At 35.4% G+C, this 26,427-nt stretch overlaps 1 protein-coding gene across 7 annotated transcripts in view; it reads right to left on the reverse strand.

The window, feature by feature from the left end:
- Window positions 1-26,427, reverse strand: part of STAM (signal transducing adaptor molecule) — a 109,247-nt gene that overhangs the window by 18,675 nt on the left and 64,145 nt on the right. For all 7 annotated transcript variants that reach the window (XM_059184024.1, XM_059184022.1, XM_059184021.1 and 4 more), the window contains 8 exons: window positions 25,134-25,280; window positions 17,313-17,403; window positions 14,147-14,339; window positions 12,616-12,710; window positions 4,125-4,213; window positions 1,996-2,083; window positions 1,717-1,771; window positions 1,019-1,172 (listed from right to left, as the gene is read on the reverse strand). In XM_059184024.1, the coding sequence (XP_059040007.1) occupies window positions 1,019-1,172; window positions 1,717-1,771; window positions 1,996-2,083; window positions 4,125-4,213; window positions 12,616-12,710; window positions 14,147-14,339; window positions 17,313-17,403; window positions 25,134-25,280 (912 nt within the window). The remainder of the gene's footprint in view (window positions 1-1,018; window positions 1,173-1,716; window positions 1,772-1,995; window positions 2,084-4,124; window positions 4,214-12,615; window positions 12,711-14,146; window positions 14,340-17,312; window positions 17,404-25,133; window positions 25,281-26,427) is intronic.

Consider the following 26,427-nt stretch of genomic DNA (forward strand, 5'->3'; position numbering starts at 1 on the left):
GCAGAGAGAGAGGAAGGGAAGCAGGCTCCCTGCTGAGCAGAGAGCCTGATGTGGGGCTCAATCCCAGGACCCTGGGATCATGACCTGAGCCAAAGGCAGAGGCTTTAACCCACTGAGCCACCCAGGCGCCCATATTCTGTATCTTTTTAAAGGAAGAGGGAAAAATTCAGATTAAAACAACTTACTATAAAATCTAAAACTGCAGATACCCAGAAAAAGTTATTAATTTTTTAGCAATAATCAGACAAAAAAATGAGGTTCTTAACCAGGTAATTACATATGAAGTTTTAGAATATATAGATGTTCTGTCCTTACTCTTGAATGTTTTGATTCATTAGGTTTCAGGTGGGGCCAAGGAACCTGTATTTTTTTTTTTAATTTGATTAGTGATTCTGATGCATACCCCTGAAGAAAAACAATTTTTTCAAAAGAATTCTAGAATAATTAGTGTATTATACATTGTATTTATCAAGTAAAAAATTCTTTTAAACTTTATTCTAAGATTACTTTCAGAAAGTTTCACATTTTTACAAAAACAAAGCTATTCCAAATAATTTCAAATATATTGAGAATTTAAAATAATATACTTGAGGGGCGCCTGGGTGGCTCAGTGGGTTAAGCTGCTGCCTTCGGCTCAGGTCATGATCTCAGGGTCCTGGGATCGAGTCTCGCATCGGGCTCTCTGCTCAGCAGGGAGCCTGCTTCCTCCTCTTTCTCTGCCTGCCTCTCTGCCTACTTGTGATCTTTCTCTATGTCAAATAAATAAATAAAATCTTTAAAAAAAAAAAAAAGATATACTTGAGGAGCTACCTGGGTAGCTTAGTTGGTAAGCATCAAACTCTTGATTTTGGCTCAGGTCTTGATCATGGGGGTCTGAGAATGAGCCCCAAGTCAGGCTCCACGCTCCATGGGAAGTCTGCTTGAGACTCTTTCTCTCCCCTTCCCTCTGTGTTCTAAAACAAATAAAATCTTAAAAAAGTAAAAATAAAATGATATGCCTCAATTTTTAAAAGCTTACCTGAGAACCAGAAACACCAGATGACTGCATGTAATACTGCTGATTCTGTAATTTCGCATACATGGAATACATTGGATCTTCATTCATTAACTTCGTATACAGTGAAAGTGCTTCCATCACTTTAACATTAAGTTCTGAGAGTTCTGAATGTTTTCTGAAATATTACACAGTAATTTCAAACAATTGCTATTTAAATGATACTGTGTTCTAAAAAAGTAATATAAGTAGATATTACTAAAAATTTAAACTTATGGCAGAAAATACCCTGTTCTTTAGCTCAAAGGCAACAAAAACTGCTTTATGTACTGTGCTGGGAGAACTCCACCATATTACTGTACTTGACTTTACCTTGAAATAACTAGGTGTCCCTAGTAAATAACAGATGGGTAGGTCATTTGTGGGCTCTGGTAATGCTACGTATAGCACTATAATGATAACAATAGGTAACCATTATTCTTCTTAAAAGACTAATATAATTAAGGTCAAACAAATGCTCACCTTAAAAAAAAAATAGGAAGATGTGACTAATTCTAATTCCCATATCTATAGTAGAAAATAACTGAATGAGAACTGGCTCTTTTGGCCTATCTTTAAAATAAAAAAATAATAAAAAGGCAATTCTATCCCAGTAGGCACTTAAACATAAGAACTTGAGGGAAGAAGATATACAATATAGATAACTGCAAATGTTCTTTTACCTATCAATATCTTCCAGCTTTTCATCAATGAGAGGTCCCATCTGGTGACAAATTGCTAAGATAACAAGATTTAAAGAAATGTAAGAAAACACAGTAAAAGGAAGCAAATCTCTCATGGATATTCATATAAGTGAAACGAAGTCATAGAAGAGTAGAAATGTTAATATTTTTTATATCATTCTCAAATTTTATGTAAATATAAAACTATTCTGTAACAGAACACTAGATATACCTCTGGTTTTTTTTTTTTATGTGGAAAGTTAATGGAAAATAGTTTACCTTCAAGATGAAGTAACTCTGGAAGATCTGGTTGATCATCACTGGGATCTGTACTTTGCAACATCTGTAACAATTGGTCCATTTTGTCCTATAGGAATTAAATAGTTAATAGAAAAAGCAATAAATCATTGAGCAACAATACAGTCTCACTTCATTAATTATATAAAGGATGGAGAAATTTTGTGATTCATATGGAGACTCCAATTTTGCTTTTACATATTTAGTATCTGTGTTCTCTTTAGTACCATGTGAAGTCAGAGCTTTGAAAGCTCTTCCTACTTACTGTTGAAACTGCTAAGAGAGACTCTCTTAAATGAGAAGAAATAGAGCCATATTTAAACTTACAACGTGTGAGTTCTTCAATCTGTTATGTCATGCTGTGTATTTTTCTGTCATTTTGTTTTGGAGCAGCTGTAGCCTTGGTAACTTCTCTCTTAAGATGGCATTGCTTATGACTAACAACTCATTATTACTTCTCCACCATGGTGAATACAGCAGCTGTTTTAGCAAGGCATAGCTCAGCTATATTACAGCTCTTCTCCTTCTAAGTAGGGCCATAAGATTTTATTCTACATTTTCTTTCCACCAATATTTCAGTCTGTTGTAAAAGGAAGGAAGACTTGTGGTTTCTCTATTTTCCTATGTGAGAAGGCTGGAAGGCATCTCAAAGTAAGGACTCAAATCTATTTCAGAATCTTTCCTTATAAAAACCAATTGCATATAAATTTATAAATACACCTATATCATTATATAAATACACCTATATATTACACAAGTATATATGTACTTATATGTACATTTTTAAAGAATCAAAATACTGATCTCCAAAGAATACTGAGTACCAAAGAATAATCTATAATAATAACAAAGTTTTCTCCATGCATGGTTTTTACATGGTTCTGTTACTAAACACAGGTACATTAGGTAAATGTAAAATAGACTACCAATTTTATATAGTCATTTAAATCAAGACAAAAACTGTTTCTGCAAAGAAGACCTTGAGAGATGAACTAATCACTGGACAGTAAAAGCGACACAAGTATATAAAAAAACTCTTCCAAAGTCAAAAGAATTTTATATCTTAAAATAGACACTATGTTTCAATGTAAAAGATTCACAATTTCCATTTTAAGTAGCCTAGAAAAGAAGGCATGTGTCAGAAAAGTATGCCTATAGCAAAGGAAAAAAAGGGAGGGAAGTGGAGCTAACATGAGAGAGTCAACTAACATGTGGTTACTTTTTGTTTTATTTATAAAATATTACACCCTATTTTAAATTATCTAATATCAAAGAAATGAGATATCTATACAGACCACGAGGCTGACTCTAAACACATTTTATTATGCAAAGAAATTGGCCAAACAAAACTTTCCCTGATCCAGTCAGATTCCCTGACTTTTAGCAGTCTTCGACAGTCTCTTTCTCTAAGAGTACTCTTCAAATTTTCTGTTTATGGCTCCTCCCAAAGAAGGCTAAAAACCTACAAAATCCCTTCAAATATTTTAAAGAGGACACATCATTTTTCCTAAGTTTAAAATGTTAAAAACGATGTAATTTCCAGAGCATTCATTGCAAATAAGACAGCCACATAGTCTATTAAATATATTTCATCCAAAAAACTTTTACTAAAGGGTCGCCTGGGTGGCTCAGTCGTTAAGTGTCTGCCTTCGTTCGGCTCAGGTCATAACCCCAGGGTCCTGGGATAGAGCCCTACATGGGGCTCCCTGCTCAGCAGGAGGTCCTGTTTCTCCCTCATCCTCTTGTTCCCTCTGCTTGTACTCTCCTGCTTTGTCAAATAAAATCTTTAAAAAAAAATTTCACTACAATTGTTATTTGCAATAATTAAAAAAAAATACAAAAAACTGCAAAAATCCCAAGCTTCAATAGCAAAATAATTAAATCATATGAACCCATTCTATGGAATATTAAGCAGGATTTTTAATGATGAGGTATAGAATGAGACTAGAGAGTTTCATGGACAATCTTTGCTTTGTCTATATTGCTTGAATTTTATAACATAAAATACATGCAATAATCAAGCAATCAATTTTTTTTAAAGACGACAATAACAACACTTAAACTTCAATACCAAGTATTGAATACCAACTCTCGCAGAGGAAATCACTTACTTCATCAATAAAGGCTTGCTCTGGTTCTGGCTCTATTGTTTCCACTTGAACATCATCACTAAATTGTACCGTCTTCTTCTCCGTTTTAACTATAAAACATGTAATATTTATTTTTTCCTTATAATAAAATTCTATTTTAAAGCACTTTAAACTGCGTGAGAGAATTTGGATTCTTCTTTTATTCCCTTCAATCTGAGAGACTCAATTTAAGGAATAATTAGACTACATACTTAGGCAATAATGAGAGAACATTATTTTATGGAATCCTGTGAAGATTTCTTCATCTTAAGATTTTACATTTTCCATAAAAGATTCTTCAGTAAAAATAAGAGGTATATTTCTGAAACAAAGATTAATTACCTACTACATATGAGAGTTCAGCAAATCGACGGACAAAAAGTAAAGTTTTACAAGGTCAGAATTGAACTCTACAAATTAAAATAAGTCCTCTTTTAAATTACCAGTCCCTTCAAAGAAAAATCTCATTTGAAAGACCATGCTATTTCAATGTAGTGAAATGGAAAGTCAGCTATACATTCTCTGGCAAGCCACTTAGACTTGTTACTAGGAAAGTGACATCCAGGTCAGTGGTATAGGCAGTGATCCATGAAATCAGCCTGCATTTTTTATTTACATTATTCTTTGAAATAAAAATGTGGTTATGAAGGGATCTGCAAATCACTGGCCAGAAGCACATATTTCTCTTGCTTAACAAAGCAATCCTTAAAAACTATTCAATATATCATTAACTAGTAAATACAAGGTTACAATTAATAGAGCAATTAACCATCTCCCCCAACACACTGAGATGACTTTTTAAAGGAAAGAACTTCCTTCCTGCATTTCTCATCCTTGTACCAATGTGGTTAATCAGTACTCACAAAAACATTAAGAATAAAGATGAAATGGGGTTTGGGAACAGAGCAGAATTAGGGAAAAAAAATTTATTAACTGAACTATTAAATGTGCGTAATAGAATATTACATTTCCTCCCAAATGAATCTCTTCTGCCATCTTATGAGATACACCCATTTTAAAAATGATGTTAACAGCAGCACAGTAATATTAAAAATGCTTGCACAGGAGAAAGCTAATATATGACACAACCTGGATTTAAATACCAATCTATCTGGCACTACCAGCCCACATACTGGAATCCAGTTGATGATTTTTCCCTCTGAGAACAGGAACTCACGCCACTCATGTATTCTGTGCTGTAAGCTTCTGTATAAAATGTAGATAATTTAATTTCCATTCATCACATTCAAGTCACCATAAAGCAAAATTCTATACACACACACACACGTTTTATCTGATTTTATTTTCCCATGGGGGCATAAGAGACATGTGTTAAAAATAATTCTGCTTTTCATATCTTGAGCTATTAGCAAGTAGAGAGCTGGGAAAGCACCACATTGGCTGCTACCCATAAGAGAACACATGGTAGACTAGACATCTTAATACCTGACCACGCACAAGTTTTCAGTGCTTTTTCTCGTAGGCACTAATACTATTACCAAATATGTGTGCGTGCGTGCAAGTATACGTGTGTGTATGTACGGACACAAAATAAATGTTTTTACAATATCTTCCTATACTTCCTAAAGAAAAACAAGCTAAGCAGGGGCAGGTACTTGTACAGGACATTAAAGTGGGCTTGTTTCCTCATGAAAAATGATGCTATGAAGGGGCACCTGGGTGGCTCAGTCAATTAAGCATTTGCCGTTGGCTCAGGTCAGGATCCCGGAGTCCCAGGATGGAACCCCCACATGGCTCCAGGATGGAGCCCCACATCAGGCTCCTGGGCTCAGTTGGGAATCTGATTCTACCTCTGACCCTCCCCCTCTCTCATGATCTCTCTCTCTCTCTTTTAAATAAAAAAATAAAATCTTAAAAAAAAGAAAAAAAAAAAGGAGGAATGCTAAGAATATCATGCTAACACTCCTTTCCCAAGCTCAAGAACTACAACTCCATTACAGAAGCTCTGTTGTTCCTGCTCTTCTCTTCAGTAGTCCACAATGAAACACAGGAAGATGAGCTAGAATACTCATTTCAAAGCTGCACTGCTATATGGTAGAGAAAAAGATGAGTTGGCTACATGGTCCATTTGAGATCTTGGGTTTCATCTTGAACAGAAGTCCAAGACAATTCCCTATTTTACAACAGCTTACTGAGGACAAAACTAGAACAAAAAAATCCAAACCTCAAAAAAAACACAAACAAACCAACAAACAAAAAATCACCACCATAAGCCCAGGTTAAAAAGTTGGCACACAATACACTGCCATTTAAAAAGGGTTCTACAACATATTTTTTGAGTTCTAACAAAAAAGAACTCCGTTAATAGAATGGGTATCAGGAATCAGTCTCTGTCATAAATTGGTTATAAAATGACACGAGAAAACTTGGCAGTTATCAGGAGACAGCTTTGTTTCATCAATGATAAAAGTAATGTCTGATTTGTTGTTAAAGCCTTCTCTTGAAAGAGAAGTGTTCTTATTTAAGGAAAATTTACCTCTCATATGTATCTTTACATATATATATATATATATATATATATATATATATATATATATATATGTAAACACACACATATGTATATATACACACAAATACTTACCATTTATCATATAAATACTTAGACAGTATGTATTTTGATTAAGATTCAGTACTATATGCTGTCAGAAATAAAGAGATGACTATGAGACAGAGATCCTTTCTTAAAATTCTCGTAAACTAAAAAAAAACCCCACGCATTCTATGGCTTATGACTCTCTTTGATCCCTTCTACTGGCTTTATAGAAAGATGAGATGAGGTGAGTTATTTTGCCACATAACTCCAGCTTACCAACTTATATACACAAAGTCTTAAAATTCTAAACCTTTCAACCACTAATGGAAATCTTTCTACACTAGAATGTATTTGTTTGCTTAAACAGAGGGAAACTAGGACTTAATCTTCAAGTCCCAAACTCATCATTATGAAGATCAGTGAATTCTAGTACTACGTACAAATGCAGTGAACTGCTTCCCAACATTTTTGTAAGTTACCAGTAGTTACATCTCCTGCAACTATTATGACTGCCAGTAACATCACACTTTCTCCTTGGAAACTTTCTAGTTTATTTCCCCTGGCAGCACAAACAAAAAGGTATTCTCATGATTAGTTATGGACCCTTCTGAGTATCTAACATGGGGGCTTAGGAAAGCCATTATATTGCTTACAGGCCCCTGCTTCCAAGTTTGGGGCTGGTGTTCGTATACATGCTCCCAAAGCAAGCACGCAAGCTGTATTCTTAATTAACACCTTGGAGGAATTAATATGAGTCCCAGCTCAGCCTATAACTTTCCATGAAGCTGAATTTTTACTCTTTTATTAAGAAGACAGTTGTGGGCATAAATATTTATAATTGTTAGATCTTCTTGGTGGATAGACCCTTTAAGAATGATGTAGTATCCTTCTGTTATCTCTGACTACAGTCTTTAGTTTAAAATCTAATTTATCTGATATGAGAATTGCTACCCCAGCTTTCTTTTGAGGCCCACTGCGATGAAAGATGCTTCTCCATCCCTTCACTTTCAGTCTGGATGTATCCTTACATTCCAAATCGGTCCATTGTAGACAACATATGGATGGGTCCTGTCCTTTTATCCAATCTGCAAGCCTGTGCCATTTTATGGGAGCGTTTAGGCCATTCACATTGACAGTGATTATTGAAAGATACATTTTTATTGACATTATGTTGTCTGTAAGTCCTTGTTTCTATAGATTGTCTCTGTAAATTTCTATTCTATGACACTCTTGGGTTCTTTCTCATTTTATAGAACCCCCACCCCTTATTATTTCTTGTAGTGTCAGCTTGGTGGTCACATACTCTTTTAAATCTTGCTGGTCTTGGAAGGTCTTTATCTCTCTATCGATTTTGAATGTCAGCCTTGCTGGATAAAGTATTTATTGTTGGCTGCATGTTCTTCTCATTTAATGCTCTGAATATGTCTTGCCAGCCCTTTCTGACTTGCCAGACTTCTGTGGACAGGTCTGACATTATTCTGATGGACCTAACTCTGTATGTAAGGAATCTCTTCCCCCTAGCTGCTCTCAAAAGCTCTTGTCTAAAATTATGATCTGTCAGTCTTACAATCAAGGGCCTCAAGGTCCTTCTAGATTTGTTGATCTTGGGGGGCGCTCTTTCTACGTAGAGGACATGAACACTGGTTCTATTCCCCAGATTGGGAAAATTTTCATGGAGAATTTGTTCATCTCTATCTTCTAGTCTTCTTTCTTTCTCCTCCCCCTCAGGGATCCCAATAATTCTGATGCTGGAACGTTTCATGGTGTCATTTATTTCCCTAATTCTGTTTTCATGGTTTCTAAGCTGTTTGTTCCAGGCCTCCTCCTAATCCTTTTTCTCTTATCAGTTTGTCCTCTAGATCACTAATTCTATCTTCTGCCTCGGTTACCCTAGCTGTTGGAGTATTTAGATTAGACTGGATCTTACTGATAGCCTTTTTAACTTCCTCTCCTGCAGTTTTCACTTCTGCCCTAATCGATTCCATGCTGTCACTACATAAGACAACTGTTAATCAAGATAAAGAGTCATACTGATATGAATACATTAATAGTAGGGCACCTTTTTTTTTTTAATAGTAGGGGATCTTAACATGCCACTCTCAGTAATAGATCGTTGAAACAGAAAATCAATAAAGAAACAAGTGCATTGAATGACACACTGGACCAGATGGACCTCACAGATATATACCAAACATTCCACGCGAAAAAAACAGAATACTGATTCTTCTCAAGCACACATAGAACTTTCTCCAGAATAGATGACATATTGGGTCACAAATCAGGGCTCCACTGATACCAAAAGACTGAGATTATTCCCTGCATATTCTCAGACCACAGTGATTTAAAACTGGAACTCAACCAACCAAGAAAACGTTTGGAAGGAATTCAAACACTTGGAAGCCAAAGACCACCTGCTTAAGAATGTTTGGATCAAGCAGGAAATCAAAGAACTTAAACAATTCATGGAAACCAATGAGATTGAAGACACTTTGGCCCAAAACCTATGGGATATGGCAAAGGCAGTCCTAAGGGGGAAATACAGAGCCAACCAAGCCTCCCTCAAAAAATTTGAAAAATTCAGACACCAGTTCTCTTTACACCTTAAAGAACTAGAGAATCAACAACAAATTAAGCCAACCCCACATACAAGAAGGGAAATAATTAAGAGTAGAGCAGGGATCAATGAGATAGAAACTAGAGATACAGTAGAACACATCAAGGAAACTAGAAGCTGGTTTCTTAAAAGAATCAGTAAGATTGATAAACCATTGGCCAAACTAATCCAAAAGAAGAGAGAGAGGACACAAATTAATAAAATTATGAGTGAAAAGGGAGAGATCACAACTAATACCAAGGAAACAGAAACAATCATCAGAAATTAATATCAATGGGGCACTTGGGTGGCTCAATGGGTTAAGCCTCTGCCTTCTGCTCAGGTCATGATCTCAGGGTCCTGGGATCAAGCCCTGCATCCAGCTCTCTGCTGAGCAGGGAGCCTGTTTCTCCCTCTCTTTCTGCCTGCCTCCCTGCCTACTTGTGATATCTATCCATCAAATAAATAAACAAAATCTTTAAAAAAAAGAAAAAGAAAGCAAAGAAATTATTATCAACAGTTATATGCCATTAAGTTAAGCAACCTAGATGAAATGGATGCATTCCTGAAAACCTCTAAATTTCCAAAGCTGAATCAGGAAGAAATTGACAACCTGAATAGACCAGTATCTAGTAACGAGATTAAAGCAGTGATCAGAAACCTCCCAAAAAACAAGAGCCCGAGACCAGACGGATTCCCTGGAAAATTGTGCCAAACATTCAAAGAAATAATACCTATTCTCCTGAAGCTGTTTCAAAAAATAGAAACAGAAGGAAAACTTCTAGACTCTTTTTATGAAGCCAACATTACCCTGATTCCCAAACCAGGCAAAGACCCCACCAAAAAGGAGAATTTCAGACCAATATTCCTGAAGAATATGGATGCTAAAATTCTCAACAAGATCCTAGCTAACAGGATCCAACAGTACATTAAAAAGATTATCCACCATGACCAGGGGGGATTTATCCATGGGATGCAAGGGTGGTTCAACAGTCGCAAATCAATCAATGTGACAGAACAAATCAATAAGAGAAGAGAGAAGAACCACATGGTCCTCTCAATTGATGCACAAAAAGCATCTAACAAGATAAAGCATCCGTTCCTGATTAAAACGACTCAAAGAATACAGATAGATTTTATGAAGTTGAGGAATGTTCCCTCTATCTATGAAAAACCCACAGCAAATATTATCCTCAATGGGGAAAAGCTGACAGCCTTCCCTTTGAGATCAAGGACATGACAAGGATGTCCACTCTCGCCACTCTTGTTCAACACAGTACTAGAAGTTTTAGCAACAGCAATCAGACAACAAAAAGAAATAAAAGGTATTCAATGGTCTTGGCAATGAAGAAGTCAAACTCTCTGTCTTCACAGATGACATGATACTTTATATGGAAAACCCAAAGTCTCCACCTCCAAACTACTAGAACTCATACAGCAATTCAGTAATGTGGCAGGATACAAAATCAATGTACAGAAATCAGTTATACACTAACAATGAAAATATAGAGAGGGAAATTAGAGAATCGAGTCCATTTACTAAAGCACCAAGAACCATAAGATACCTGGGAATAAATCTAACCAAAGAGGTAAAGAATCTGTACTCGAGGAACTACAAAACACTCATGAAAGAAATTGAAGAAGACACAAAAAGATGGAAGAGCGTTCCATGATCATGGATCGGAAGAATAAACATTGTTAAAATGTCTATACAGCCCAGAGCCACCTATACTTTCAATGCCAACCCAATCAAAATCCCACCGGCCATTTTTCAAAGAGCGGGAACAAACAATCCTTTTAAAATTTGTACAGAACCAGAAGCGACCCCGAATTGCTAAGGAAATGTTGAAAAAGAAAAACAAAACTAGGAGCATCACGTTGCCTGATTTCAAGCTTTACTACAAAGCTGTGATCACCAAGACAGCATGGTACTGGCACAAAAACAGACACATAGACCAGTGGAACAGAGAGCCCAGATATGGACCCTCAACTCTATGGTCAACTAAATCTTCAACAAAGCAGGAAAAAATATACAGTGGAACAAAGACAGTCTCTTCAATAAAGGGTTATTGGAAAAATTGGACAGCTATGCACAGAAAAATGAAACTTGACCACTCTCTTACATCATACACAAAGATAAACTCAAAATGGATAAAAGACCTCAACGTGAGGCAGGAATTATCAAAATCCTAGAGAACATGGGCAGTAACCTCTTCGACATTGGCCACAGAAACTTCTAAGACATGTCCCAAGGGCAAAGGAAACAAAAGAATAATGAACTTTTGGGACTTCATCAAGATCAGAAGCTTTTGCACAGCAAAGGAAAACAGTCAACAAAACAAAACCGGAATGGGAGAAGATATTCACAAGTGACACTACAAAGGGCAGATATCCAACATCTATAAAGAACTCCTCAAACTCAACACACACAAAATAGATAATCACATCAAAAAATGGGCAGAAAACTTGAACAGACACTTCTCCAAAGACATACAAATGGCTAAGACATATGAAAAAATGTTCATCATCATTAGCCATCAGGGAGATTCAAATCAAAACCACACTTAGATACCACCTTACACCAGTAGAATAGCCCAAATTAACAAGACAGTAAACAACAAGTGTTGGAGAGGATGTGGAGAAAGGGGAACCCTCTTATACTGTTGGTGGGAATGCAAGCTGGTGCAGCCACTTTGGAAAACAGTGTGGAGATTCCTTAAGAAATTAAAAACAGAGCTACCCTATGATCCTGCAATTTGTACTACTGGGTATTTACCCGAAAGATACAGATATAGTGAAAAGCACCCCAATATTCATAGCAGCAATGGCCACAGTCACCAAACTGTGGAAAGCCAAGATGCCCTTCAATGGACGAATGGATAAAGAAGATATGGCTCATATATACAATGGAGTATTATACCTCCATCAGAAAGGATGAAATACCCAACTTTTGGATTAACATGGACGGGACTGGAAGAGATTATGCTGAGTACACTAAGTCAAGCAGAGAGAGTCAATTATTATATGGTTTCACTTACTTGTGGAGTATAAGGAATAACATGGAGGACACTGGTAGATGGAGAGGAGAAGTGAGTTGGGAGAAATTGGAGGGGGAGACAAACCATGAAAGACTGTGGACTCTGAGAAACAAACTGAGGGTTTTGGAGGGGAGGAGTTAAGGGATGGATGAGCCTGGTGGTGGGTATTATGGAGGGCACATATTGCATGGAGCAATGGCTGTGATGCATAAACAATGAATTTTGGAACACTGAAAAAAAAAAGACAGTTGTGGATTATCATCCACTTACAGACTGGAAAATACTTACTCATTTCTGGTTCAGCAGTAAGATCAGCAGTCACAAAATTAGAGGGAAATAGCCCCATGCCTTGATGGGTTTCACCTTTCCACCAGTTGGGATCACTAATGAGGAGCAAAAAAGAAAACCTTGATTATAATAAAGATTTTTATCTCTATAAATCTCTACCTTTTATAGTGTTTAACCTGCATTTTTACTAGATTTGAATCCCCCAACAATCTAAGGAGGGAAGAAATGAATGTACCATTATTACGAATCGAAGATGAAGCCTCAGAGAAGATAAAGAATGTTAAACACAAAACTCTTTATCTTTCGGAAGGCTGGTGAAGCTTTGAGGATATAATACAAGGCTCTGAACTCTGCTCACCAAAACAGAGATCTCTTCAACTTCAGGTAGTTCACGGGCTCCCTGCAAGACTCCTTTGTAGTAAGGTAACAGTAGGCTCTTAATTCAGATCCATTCCTAAATTTTGCGCTCTCTTGTATACACTAGCACCTTTTTTCTCCCACAAGAAACAAGATGATAGATGGCACTGCTTATAGCACAAACGTTCACAATGAACATACACTCAGATACACCCCATGCTTTACCACTGTATCTTTGGTGCCTAGTATTAAGGAAAGCTACCAAGCTCTCAATGAACATTTTTTGAATGAATCAGTGATCAAGGTTTTCTGCAATTTCCAGCTAAACAGCTCAAACTTAACTTTTCTTTTACTCAAGAAAATAATGTGTTACACTACAACCTAAATTTTTTTTATTTATTTTTTAAAACCACTTGCCAATTTCAGTACTTCATTATCAGTAACAATCATCAGTAACAAATTTTGAGTAAACATAAAACTCTAGTCAAAACCCAGATGTACTTACAGGAAACAAACTGAGGGTTACTGGAGGAGAGGAAGGCAGAGGATAGAGCAACTGGGTGATGGACATTAAAGAGGGCACATGATGTAATGAGCACTGGATATTATATAATTATATAACAGATGAATCACTGACCTCTACCTCTGAAACTAATAATATACTATATGTTAATTAATTGAATTTAAATTAAAAAACAAAAAACCAGAGGTACTGAATCACCTCCCATAACAACATAAATGTATATAATTCCATGTAAAATGAATTTGACCCATGGATATACTACTTTTTGTGAATAAATAATTTCAATGTATTATGCATTTCTAATAAATTCCATATATACCAACACATATTTGGCATATTTTCTAAAATCTTAACCTTACTAATTTAATAATTTATATTATTAGATGGAACAAAAATGAATAAACTAGGCCTCCAAAACAAATAAAAACTATGTAAATAAGAGATGAGAAAAAAATTAAACTACAAAAAAGAATCCAGACAATATGACATAAGCAAAGTAAAAAAACTGTCACACAGAGAAAATATCTACAATATTTTTTCTTATTACCTTTGGTAATGGCATTCAACAGGAATAATATGAAACACAGAAGTAATATGTTATATATTTTCATATGAATGTCAACTTAATATCAATTTGATATTATCCATCACCTGTCATCAAGAACTGTAATTATTTCTCCAGCTTTAAAAGTAAGTTCATTATCTTCAGCAGCTTCAAAGTCATATATGGCACGAACTTTTCGGCCTTCATGTTGGTGGTTAGTTATGAGATTGGATGTGCTTGGGTATAAAGTAGAAAGGGTGGTTGACTGCTGCCTTTGTTCCTTCAAAGACAACTCAATAGCTGGAAAAGAATGAGTTAAAAAGACTCAAAATGTTAATATATCCAACAATCCAAAGAAGTAAAAAGAAAAGCTATCTGAAGGTAAAATGTATTCTTTTAAATGTGAAGATGGGAACTAGGACATATCTTGACATAATGAATAAAAATGATTTCATGAATTTTATTCGTTCATTCACAACTGAAAGTTTAAAGAATAAACGAAAAAAGTTGAACAGAATAATTACTATATTTTTAAAAGATTTTATTTATTTGACAGAGAGAGATCACAAGTAGGCAGAGAGGCAGACAGAGAGAGAGAGAGGAAACAGGCTCCCTGCTGAGCAGAGAGCCCGATGCAGGGCTTGATTCCAGAAGCCTGAGACCATGACCTGAACCGAAAGCAGAGGCTTAACCCACTAAGCCATCCAGGTGCCCCAATTACTCTTTTTTCAAGAGTTTATTTTTTTATGTAATCTCTACACCCAATATGAGGCTTGAACTCATAACCCCAAGGTCCAAATTCACATGTTCTAGTAACTGAGCCAGCCAGGTGCCCTGCATAATGACTATTTTTACTGAATGGATAAAATTTAAATTATTCTGCATACTAAAAAGATGGAATATCTTAGATTCACTTTTTTTATTTAGCTGCTGATATTTTAATCTTCTTCCATATTTTCAATATAATTCTGCAGCTTCTGTTCCCAAAATGATAATCAAAATCACTAGGGAAGTCAAGAGTCCCATAACTCAATGAAGACTTACTAAATCAGAGCGTCAAAGGTAGTATCCGGGAACCTGTACTTTACGGCTCCAACGTTAATTCTTATGTGATCAGTCCAAGAAGTGGAACTTGGAAATAACTAGAATGAAGTTTCACCTAACAAATTCCCCCCAAAGAGATTTCAAATATGTCTCTTTCTTTCTGGGTGGTGGGGAGGGGGAGAAGGAAGACAGAATCTTAAGCAGACTCCACACCCAGCGTGGAGCCCGAAGCAGGGCTAGATCTCACAATCCTGAGATCATGACCCGAGCGAAACTCAAGAGTTGGATGCTTAACCAACTGAGCCCACCCAGGCACCCCTCAAATGTGATTCTTCTGGTGCTTCCAGTCCTCCCCTCATGCAGGCCATTATCATGTGTCACTCAGGCTCTGCAATGTAATCGGAACAGACTGATTACCCCGCTTTCAACTCAAACCATAACCCCCTTCATCTCTGTTCTACATTGATAAAAAACCTAACAGGAAAAAGAAAACTTTAAAACTATCATAAGAAAATAAAGGAAAGTACCTTTGAGGATTTGGGGAGTAGGGTAAAATATTTTAAGATGTAAAAAAGCAAAAATCATAACAAAAAAGCAGAAATTTTGACATCAAAATTTAAAACTTCTATTGGATAAAATGTACCAGTATCAAAGTCAAAGTAAAAGCCAAAAATCAGGGGCACCTGGGTGGCTCAGTGGGTTAAGCCTCTGCCTTCAGCTCAGGTCATGATCCCAGGGTCCTGGGATTGAGCCCCACATTGGGCTCCTGCTCAGTGGGGAGCCCGATTCTCCCTCTCTCTCTGTCTGCCTCTCTGCCTACTTCTGCCTACTTGTGATCTCTGTGTATGTGTGTGTGTGTGTGTGTGTGTGTGTGTGTGTCTCAAATAAATAAATAAATAAGTAATCTTAAAAAAAAAAAAAGCCAAAAATCAAAAGTAGATATCGACAACAGAAATAACAGGCAAGAGTGCCTGGGTGGCTCAGTCAGTTAAGCGACTGTTTTTGGCTCAAGTCATGATCCCAGAGTCCCAGGATCGAGCCCATATCAGGCTCCCAGCTCAGGGGGGAATCTGCTTCTTCCTCTGTCCTCTCTCTAGTGCTCTCCCACTCTCTCTAATAAATAAAACATTAAAAATAATAAAAGTTTAATATCCAAAATTAAACTTTCTATATCATCTTAAAAAAAAAAAACCTCAATAAAAAGAGAGACAATCAGAATAGCTAATAAACATACAAAAAAGGATCAAGGCTCCCTAGTAATCAAGGAAATAAAAGTCAAGATAATTGGACATTATATCCAACCTATCAGAATCACAAAAATCAAACTTAAATACCAAATATTTTCAGGAGATTAAAAATATTAATAACTTTCATACACTGCTAGTGGCAGAGGAAATAAACTATCTAGAAAAGTTGAAGATGTACCTCCCCCATGGGCCAAAAATATTGGTTACTGTCACACAAGATACACACACACACACACACACACACACACAGAAAATATTCACAAGAATACTCAATGCAGCCTACTTACTATAGTAAAAAACAAAACAAAAGACAAACAAAAGGGGCGCCTGGGTGGCTCAGTGGGCTAAAGCCTCGGCTTTCGGCTCAGGTCATGATCCCAGGGTCCTGGGATCGAGCCCCGCCTCCGGCTCTCTGCTCAGCAGGGAGCCTGCTTCCTCCTTTCTCTCTGCCTGTCTCTCAGCCTACTTGTGATCTCTGTCAAATAAATAAATAAAATCTTTAAAAAAAAAAAAAAAAAGACAAACAAAAAACTCCAGAAAACCCAAACATTCATCAGTAGCAGGATGGATAAACTACAGTATATATTTATTAATACTCTGGAGTATTATACAATAGTTAAAACAAGTGAACTTGATTTATATGTTCTGAGTAGATCTTAGACATAGTGCACATTAAAAAAACTGTAAATGGTATGTATAATTCTTTATGAAAAAAGAATTTGTTGGATACATAAAAGTATTGGTATTATTCATGGATATACAGTGTAATTAAAATATTATTACAAAATAGATGGAAAGGACATAAATGAATAGTAGTTATCTCAGAAGAGTATTATTTGATACAGTAAAGGGGCACAAAGTAGATTTCTGTGTTAGCTGTAAAGCCCTATATCTTTCACTTTAAAATATCTCAGGAAAATAATATTAAGTAAGGGACCCATTTTCTTCCCACTTTTCCAGTACCTGGGACTTAAAAACATACCTTTTGCTAAATCTTCTTCTTCCTTTTTGTTAGCCACAGTACCAGGATCTTTAGCAACCAAGGCTGGGCTTGCTTTTGCTTGTTCTGCAGCCTAACACACACAAAAAAGGAATATAGTATTTGAGGACTGTCCTCAAATTTTCCTACCTCCACTTAATCTAAGAACTTGCAAGACCCTTCTTATTAATCTACCACAGACTCCTGAAGCAGAAAATAATCCAAACTGGAGCAGTCTCTAATTTGAAAGGAGAAGAGTTCTAACTCACCAGTCAACAGCTAACATAATCACTTTCTCCATGAAACTTTCTAAACCCCTAAATTAAGGATTTCCTCCTGTGTTCCTCTGATGGTTCTTTTAACAAGTTACTACACTGTGAGTAGTTAATAATGTAAATTGTGGAGCCAGGCAAACATGGGCTCAAATCCTAAATCTATCAGGTTCTAATTATAAACTGGGGTATATTAACCTCTTTGTGCCTTAAGTCTCTCATCTACAAAATGAGGGTAATGATAGCACCTACCTATGGTAGGATTTGAAAAGATTAAATCAACATGTAGCTTCCAAACTTAGATAGGATGGGGGCTGCCGCTTATCGTTTAAAACAAAAAGTTTAACATTTTCTCCTGGGATTTATAATGTACATGGAAGTAATGTATCATATGTATGATAATTATTGCATAAAGGATGATGATAATGAAGAGTAAATAAACCCTAAACAGTTGCAAAGTTTCTACATTTTACATGACTACAGTACTAACTCAAAATAGATTGTGAACACTTACAAATGCGTATTAGAATACCCAAACTAACCGAGAACATAAATGGAATTCTAAACAATATTCAAATTAACACATGTACAGCACACAGAACAGAGCCTGGCACATATTAACAGTCAATAAATCTCAGCTTCTATTAAAATTATCTTCTTAGATCTGTCTTCATAACCATGCTATATGGTCCCTGAGAATACGAGTACCTAAATATGCACGGATTACTAGCAATCAAGAAGTTACTGCTGAATAAATGAAAGGGAAAACATTCAATATTACAGTAAAATACAGTTCTAGATATATATGTAGTTCTACAAATACAGTTCTGTATATACATTAGTGTATTTTATATTGTCAAACAAACACACAAAGCATTTTTTTTAGAAAAATGGACGTTAAAAAGCTTTTTGTACTTCACTAAATGAAACTTTAAGCCCTCTCAATTCTGATCCATCTCTATGTGGAATCTTCTTTCGATACTAATTGTGTGTGTGTGTGTGTGTGTGTGTGTGCACACGCACGTGTGTGTGTGTGTTTGGGGGTTTTTTTGGTTGTTTTTTTATGTTCAATTACTCAACATATAGTATACGCAACTAATGAATCATTGAACACTACATCATTAGTTTCTGATGTAGTGTTCAATGATTCATTAGTTGCGTATAACATCACACATCTCTGAAAATTAAAGGTATGCTTCCTCAGAGCAACCTTTTCAATTACATATAATATTTTTTTCAGTTTGGTCAATTTCACAAATTAGACATATTGATCTTTTGTGGTCTGTGGAGGAATTTCTACCAGTCAAGAAGATAGTGCAGACATTATATTCAGAGTGCAAAAAGGAAGAAATTTACAAGCAAGGATACTCTACCAGACAAGATTATCATTCAGAACTGAAGAACTGAGAAAGAATTCCCAAATAAACAAGAGCTATAGGAGTTCATCACTACTAAACGGGCTTCACAAGAAATATTAGAGGGACTACTTCATGGGAAAAGACCATAACTAGAAATAAGAAAATATGAGATAGAAAAAAATTTCACTGATAAAAGAAAACATATGGTAAGGGTTGCTGATCAACCACTAATAAAGCTAGTATGAAGGTTATAAGACAAGAGTAATAAAGTCAACTATATTTACAATAACTACTTAACAGATACACAAATAAAAAGATGTAAAATATGACATAGAAACATAAAATGTGGGTGAAGGGAATAAAAATATAGTGCTTTCAGAATGTGTTTGAACTTTAGCAACTATCAACTTAAAATAATCTGCTATACATGTTATACATGAGTCCCAGGGTAACCACAAACCAAAATCCTGTAACAGATACACAAAAAATAAACAAAGTAATCCAAACAAAACACTAAAGTAAGTCATCAAATCACAAGGGAAAAGACTAGGAGAAGAAAAAGAAATGGAGAAGAAGCACAAAAACAACATGGAAACAATAAACAAAATGGCAATAAATACATACTATCAACAATTACTTGAAATATAAATGGGCTAAACTCTCCAGTCATAACACACAGGATAGAGGAATTAAAAAACCAAGACCCATCAATAGACTCACTTGAACTCTGAAGGCACATTCATTGAAAATGAAGGGATAGAAAAAAAAATTTCCAGGCAAACGGAAATGAAAAGAAACCTTGGGTAGCATTAATTATATCACACAAAACAGGCTTTAAAACAAAGACTGTAACAAGAGAAAAAAAGAACATTACGTAATGATGGGATCAATTCAACAAAAACATAAAACACTTGTAAATACTTGTGCACCCAACACAGAAGTACCTAAATATATAAAATGACTATTAACAGACAAATTAGGGAAGAAAAAATGACAGCAATACAGTAATAGTAGGGGGCTTTAAAATACCTGCTTACATTAATTGCTAGATCATCTAGATAGAAAATTAATAAGGAAACATCAGCCTTAAATAACAAATTAGACCACATGAATGTAACAGACACACATAGAACATTCTATCCCAAAACAGCAGAATACACATCTTCTCTTCTCAAGTACACATGAAACATTCTCCAGGAGAGATCACATTAGGCCACAAAATAAGACTCAGTAAATTTAAAAAGAGTGAAACACATCAAACATCTTTTCTAACCATAATGGTTTGAAACCAGAAATCAGTTACTAGAAAAAAACTCTAAGAAACAAATACATGAAGACTTGACACGCTACTGAACAACAAATGGGTCAACAATGATGACACTGGGGGGTCAACCTCAGGGTCCACATGACCTTCGAGACATAAGAGCCCCCTGGACAACCGGCCACAGCTAGAGCACAAAAGGAAGAGAGAAGCCCTCAGCTGCTATGGTGTCCTTGCCTCAGCTCATCCCCCAACACACTGAGAATCTCCTAACCTTAACAAAGTTTTCATCCCAGACACCATGAAGAGAGAAGAGGCTTTTAGGAAGCCCTACCTTGTCATGTACCATCAATAATATATACCGTAGCAAGACAAAGAACAAAGACAAGAAAAGGTCATCGAAATCGTAAAGGAAGTAAAACTGTCACTATTCACAGATGACATGGTACTATACATAGGAAACCCTAAAGACTCCTCTGAACTATTAGAACTAATAAATTAATCCAGTAAAATTGCAGAACACAAAATCAAAATATAGAAATGTTGCATTTCTATATACTAATGATGAACTACCCAAAGAGAAATTAAGAATGCAATCCCACTTACAATCCCAACAAAATGGGTAAAATGCCTAGGGATAAATTTCAAAAGACCTATACCCTAAAAACTATAAGACAGTGATGAGAACAACTGAAGATGACACAAATAAATGTAAAGATATGCCAATCTCATGAACTGGAAGAATTAATATTGCCAAGATGTCCATACTATCCAAAGCAGCTACAGATTCAATGTAATCCATATCAAAAATAATAATGGCATTTTTCACTAAACTAGAACAATCATAAAACTTATATGGGAGCACAAAGGACCCAAAAAGCCAAAGCAGTCTTGAATAGGAAAAACAAAGCTAGGAATATCACACCCCTGGATTTTAGAATATACTATAAAATTGTAATATAATCAAAACAGTATGGCACTAGCGCAAAAACAAGAAACACAGATCAATGGAACATAAAAAGCAACCCAGAAATAACACTTAGCTGGTCAATCAATCTATGACAAAGATGGTAAGAATATACAATAGGAAAAAGAGTTTCTTCAGTAAGTAGTTTGAGAAAACTGGACAGCTGCATGCAAAATAATGAAACCGGACCACTTTCTTATATCATATACCAAAAATAAACTGGATTAAAGATTTAAATTTAATTCCAAAACCATACAATTCCTAGAAGGAAACATGGGAAGTAAGTTCTCCATCAGTAATTTTTGGATCTATCTCCTCAGATAAGGACAACAAAAGCAAAAATAAATAAATGGGACTACATCAAACTAAGAAGCTTTTGCACAACAAAGGGAAACATCAACAAAATAAAATGACAACCTACTGAATGGGAGAAAATATTCATAAATATTATATCTAATAAGAGGCTTGTATCTAAAATATATTAAAAAGCTCATATAACTCAAGTGTTATAAAAACAAGTAATATAATCTAAAAATAGAGGACCAAAATAGACATTTCCCCAAAGACAATATTCAGAAGACCAACAGGTATGTGAAAAGATATTCACCAACAATTAGTGAAATGCATATCAGGACTACAATGAAATAATTCCTTCACATCTGAGAGAATGGCTAGTATCAAAAAAAAAAATTTTTTTACAAGTATTGGCAAGGATGTGGAGGCAAAGGAATACCTGCTTTGTTGGTGCGAGCATAAACTGGTACAGACACTATGCAGGTTCCTCCTCAATAAATTAAAAGTAGAACTATCAAAAAATTCAGTAATTCTGGTTTTTATCTGAAAAGCTTCTACATTTTTAACCAAAGACAAAAAAGCTACTAATCCCAAAAAGATATATGCACCCCTGTGTTCCCTGCAGTACAAGAGCCAAGACTAGAAGCAACCTAAATGTCCATCAACAGATGAAAGATAAAGATGTGGTATACGTGTACGCGAGCACACACACACAGACACACACACGATTACTCAGCCATAATAGAAGAATAAAATCTTGCCATTTACAACAACATGGTTGGACCTAAAGGATATAATGCTAAGTGAAATAAGTCAAATAGAGAAAAACACATGGTATGATTTCACATTTATATGGAATCTAAAAAGCAAACAAACAGAAACAGACTCAGATACAGAAAAGAAACTGATAACTGCCAAACAATAGTAGGCAGGTGAAGGCAATGGACAAAACAGGCGAAGGGGATTAAGAGATATAATCTTCCAGTTATAAAATAAGTAAGATGGGGGAGGGAGACATAATGTACAGCACAGAGAATCAGTAATATTTTAACAACTCTGGATTGTGGCAGATGGTAGCTAGACTTATTAAAGTGACCATTTCATAATGTATATAAACAATGAATCATTATATGTTGTACACCTAAAGCTAATAAAATATTTTATGTCAAATATTCTTCAGTAGAAAAAGGGAGAAGGATGTGCAGAAATAAGCTACATTAACTCCTATATACCTGAAATGCACACTTTTCAAAATGCCTTCCTATCATCTGGTTCTAAGTGTAGCAATGATACCTATGTTATTAATCAGTCAACACAGTCACAGTGCTAGCATTACTTTTACATCTCTGTGCCAAAAGTTAGTGAGTGCTACAAGAACTGCAGCAAAATGAGTCAGCTGCCTAAAGTATGACTTTTCTTAAGACTTTTATATTATTTTCTTCTGTATTTAGGATGAAAAAATGTACTTTAAAAACATTTTCAGAGGCTTTTGTTAAGTATGCTGACAAAAATCTAGTCTGATTAAAATGTAATAATGACTAAGTGACTGAGTTTAAGATCTAGAGGGACTTGTGTAGATGATTCTACATGATACATTTTCATTACGTATGAAGTTCCTCATAAACATGGTTTTCAACGATAAGCTATCAGACACCATTTTAAAAAAAAATCACCATTCTACCTCATATTTTACTTTATATGCATTTTATATATTTCCTGTGGCTGAAGACAGTAACTACAACCAAATTAGCTTTCATATATTTTATAACATCCAGCCAAAAAAAAAAAGTAATTCTTAACTTTACTAGTGCTGATGTATGTCATAAACCTCTTGAACAGGAGAATAATCTAACTTCTGTATCAGTTGATAAATACATGCTCTTGCCAGTGTTCACTCCACTTCTTGTCCTTTGAAGCCTAGTCCAAACAGACACATATCCACTAACCTCTATATCAAACGGAAGGCAGGCTCGTGTAGTGGAAAGAACACTGGACTGAGAGTCAGGAGGCCTGCGTTCTAGTTCCAACTCTGTCAACTATGAGCTGTGGCCCTGGGGAAGTCACTTAACCATTCTGGGTCTCAGTTTCCTCATCTGTAAAATGAGGGGACTAGATTAGAGCATCCCTAAAGTTGTTCACACAACTATCTGAGATTCTAGGTTAACCAAAGCTACGCATCACATAGATCATTAGTTCTTCTGCCTCCTCTAATTGGAACCAGTCCCTTTGTGGACTGAAAGGCACTTTTCACTTGCACCGAAGCTGTCCTCAAGAGCAGTGCTTCCCAAACTATAACATGCACACAGAATCATCTGGGGATCTTACTAAAATAGAGAAAATGAATCCCATAGGTTTGGAGTGACACCTGAGATGCTCCATTTCTAACAAGATTCCCTGTGATGATGACGATGGTCAACAAAATACATTTTAAGCAATAAGTTCTAGAATAGCTTCTTAGGGGGTAGAAACTGTAATCTCACTAATCATCTATACCTTTTGATTTGCTATAATGAGTCTACCTTTGATAAGTAAACACTGCCTCTATTGTCAAGGAACTTAAACTTATAAGATATCTTGGATTTTTCTGCTTAAAGTTATTCCTTAATTATAAAGATTTTGGAAAATATTCTGAGTAGTAAAAGCCAGATTTGTCTTAAAGACATACTTTACCATTGTAAAACCATTCATAAGCCAAATTTTTTTTTCAAGTAAGAAGAAAAATATCCTTTGCTCCCTTCATCTCCCAGACATATTTCTGGATCTTCATATCTCAAGAATATTCAGATAAACTGAAAGTACTTTGGGTAGAAATCTACATAAGTATGGATGAATCACTTCACAATTCCCTAAAGTGGTCAAAACCGCGAACTCGAGCCTTCCACAGCTTGTGAGTTTTCTACGCATGCTTTCACACCACTTGTCATATTGTACCCCAATCCATGCAGTAGAGAAAGTCAGTATAGTAAATTACCATATATTTTAAGCATCCTAGATTAGCTGGAGATCCCAAAGGATGGTTACCCAGAATAGAAAAAAATAAATAAATAAAAGAGAGACCCTTCCATTCTTTCTTTATGACATAAATCAGAGACTGATCCCATTACACAGATTGGGAGAAGGAGGGGCAGAAAGGCAATTTAAGCCTTTCACTCAGTCATATTTGTGTCAGCTCTTATTAAGGGAAGATGCTTTGTGTGCTTCTCTCCTCACTGATTACCTTAACTCTTTTTCATTTTTAATACAAGTATTCATAAATTTCATATTGAAAAGAACTTTTAAACTCATCCTTAAATTTTAAGGATATCCTGATTTTTAAGCTGTCATTCTTTGTAGATAAAATTAAAGCATTAAGAGTATTTAAGAAGACTGTCTTACTACATGATATCAAAAAAGCAATTTTGTCTATATTATTAAAAACACCATAAAAATTTTTTAAATTGCAAAAATGCTAATCTAATTTATAAGGAAGCAGAAACGGTGGGAAAGTGGAAGTTGGAACACATTAATATTCCCCTGTATTTTCTGGCACCACTGAATGCAAGATTATTAACAAAAATTCCTTTGGAGTAGTAAAACCTACCCGGATTTTGAGGAAAAAAGAAAATTTCATATAAATGTTGCTACTTTAGAGAAACAAATTGTAGCCACAATGCATAGGGCATTACAAAATACCTGAGAGCCAATAGCTGGAAACGTAACTCCTTGTTCCTTAAGGTTCTTAATCATTGCTGATATTAGACTAAGCTGTGGATCATTCTTAAATTCATCTGTCCATTCAACCATAAGAGCCTTTAATTTTTCACAGACTTTAGGATGACCCTGAAAAATAGAGAAAAAAATTAGTAAGAAAAAGTACTAATTTGGCTAATGGTAAAACACAGATATACTAAATATAGAAATTACAAAGTGCTATAGACATTTTTTTTGAATCACACACTACCCCTAGTTATAGATGATACCTTAAGAAAGCAGACTTGGTTACTAGAAATAATCAAATTTTTTTTCATACTATGAAAAAGTACTAGATGATACCAGCATATATCTCATATAAAATTAAAACAGATCAAGTATGTTAATTTTGGTCAGAGGGACAAACTTTTCAGAGTATTTTGCAACTAAGTGGGCGTTATACATGAGGAAGACACAGAAGAGTAGCCTGTTTTGTTTCGGCTATTTTGCAGATCAGTAAAAAATAAGGTAGAAAGAGAAAATAAATGATACAGTTCCTTTATTCCTAATTCCTGACTTTTAAAAATATGATTGACTGTGTATTTTTTCCAAGTTAATTATCTAAGGTCTGGTTTGAGGTCCACTGTATGTATTTTTAGAAACTTCATTCCTTCAAAATAGTATCTCCCCCTCAAGTATAAAACCACTAGGTTCACTGTAAAACCTTGGGAAAATAAAGAAGTCTTTCTCTTCTATATAGCTGTTAGCTTTTTAAAATAGTTGTTCAGGGACGCCTGGGTGGCTCAGTTGGTTGAGCAGCTGCCTTCGGCTCAGGTCATGATCCCAGCGTCCTGGGATGGAGTCCCACATCGGGCTCCTTGCTCAGCAAGGAGCCTGCTTCTCCCTCTGCCTCTGCCTGCCATTCTGTCTGCCTGTGCTCGCTCTCTCCCCACCTCTCTCTCTGATAAATAAATAAAAATCTTTAAAACAAAACAAAACAACAAAAAAAAATAGTTGTTCATGCTACTAAATACAAGTTTGAATATCTCATCTTCAATTAAATTACAGAAAACATATTAAACGTATACTAAAATCTCTTCATAAACAGTCATAAATTTTGACAGATATTCAGGACATTTAAAAAGTGATTATTAGTTAGTAGGAAATACCTAAATGCAACTGAATAAAACAAAACAGGGAAAGAACACATATTCATGCTTGACAAGAAAGTACAGAAACTCTGTAAAGAATTACGTAAATAAATTTTTATCTTATTTCTGTACTGTTTTCTACTAAA

This window comes from Mustela lutreola, chromosome 8 (assembly GCF_030435805.1).
Source record: "Mustela lutreola isolate mMusLut2 chromosome 8, mMusLut2.pri, whole genome shotgun sequence".
Lineage (NCBI taxonomy): Eukaryota > Metazoa > Chordata > Mammalia > Carnivora > Mustelidae > Mustela > Mustela lutreola.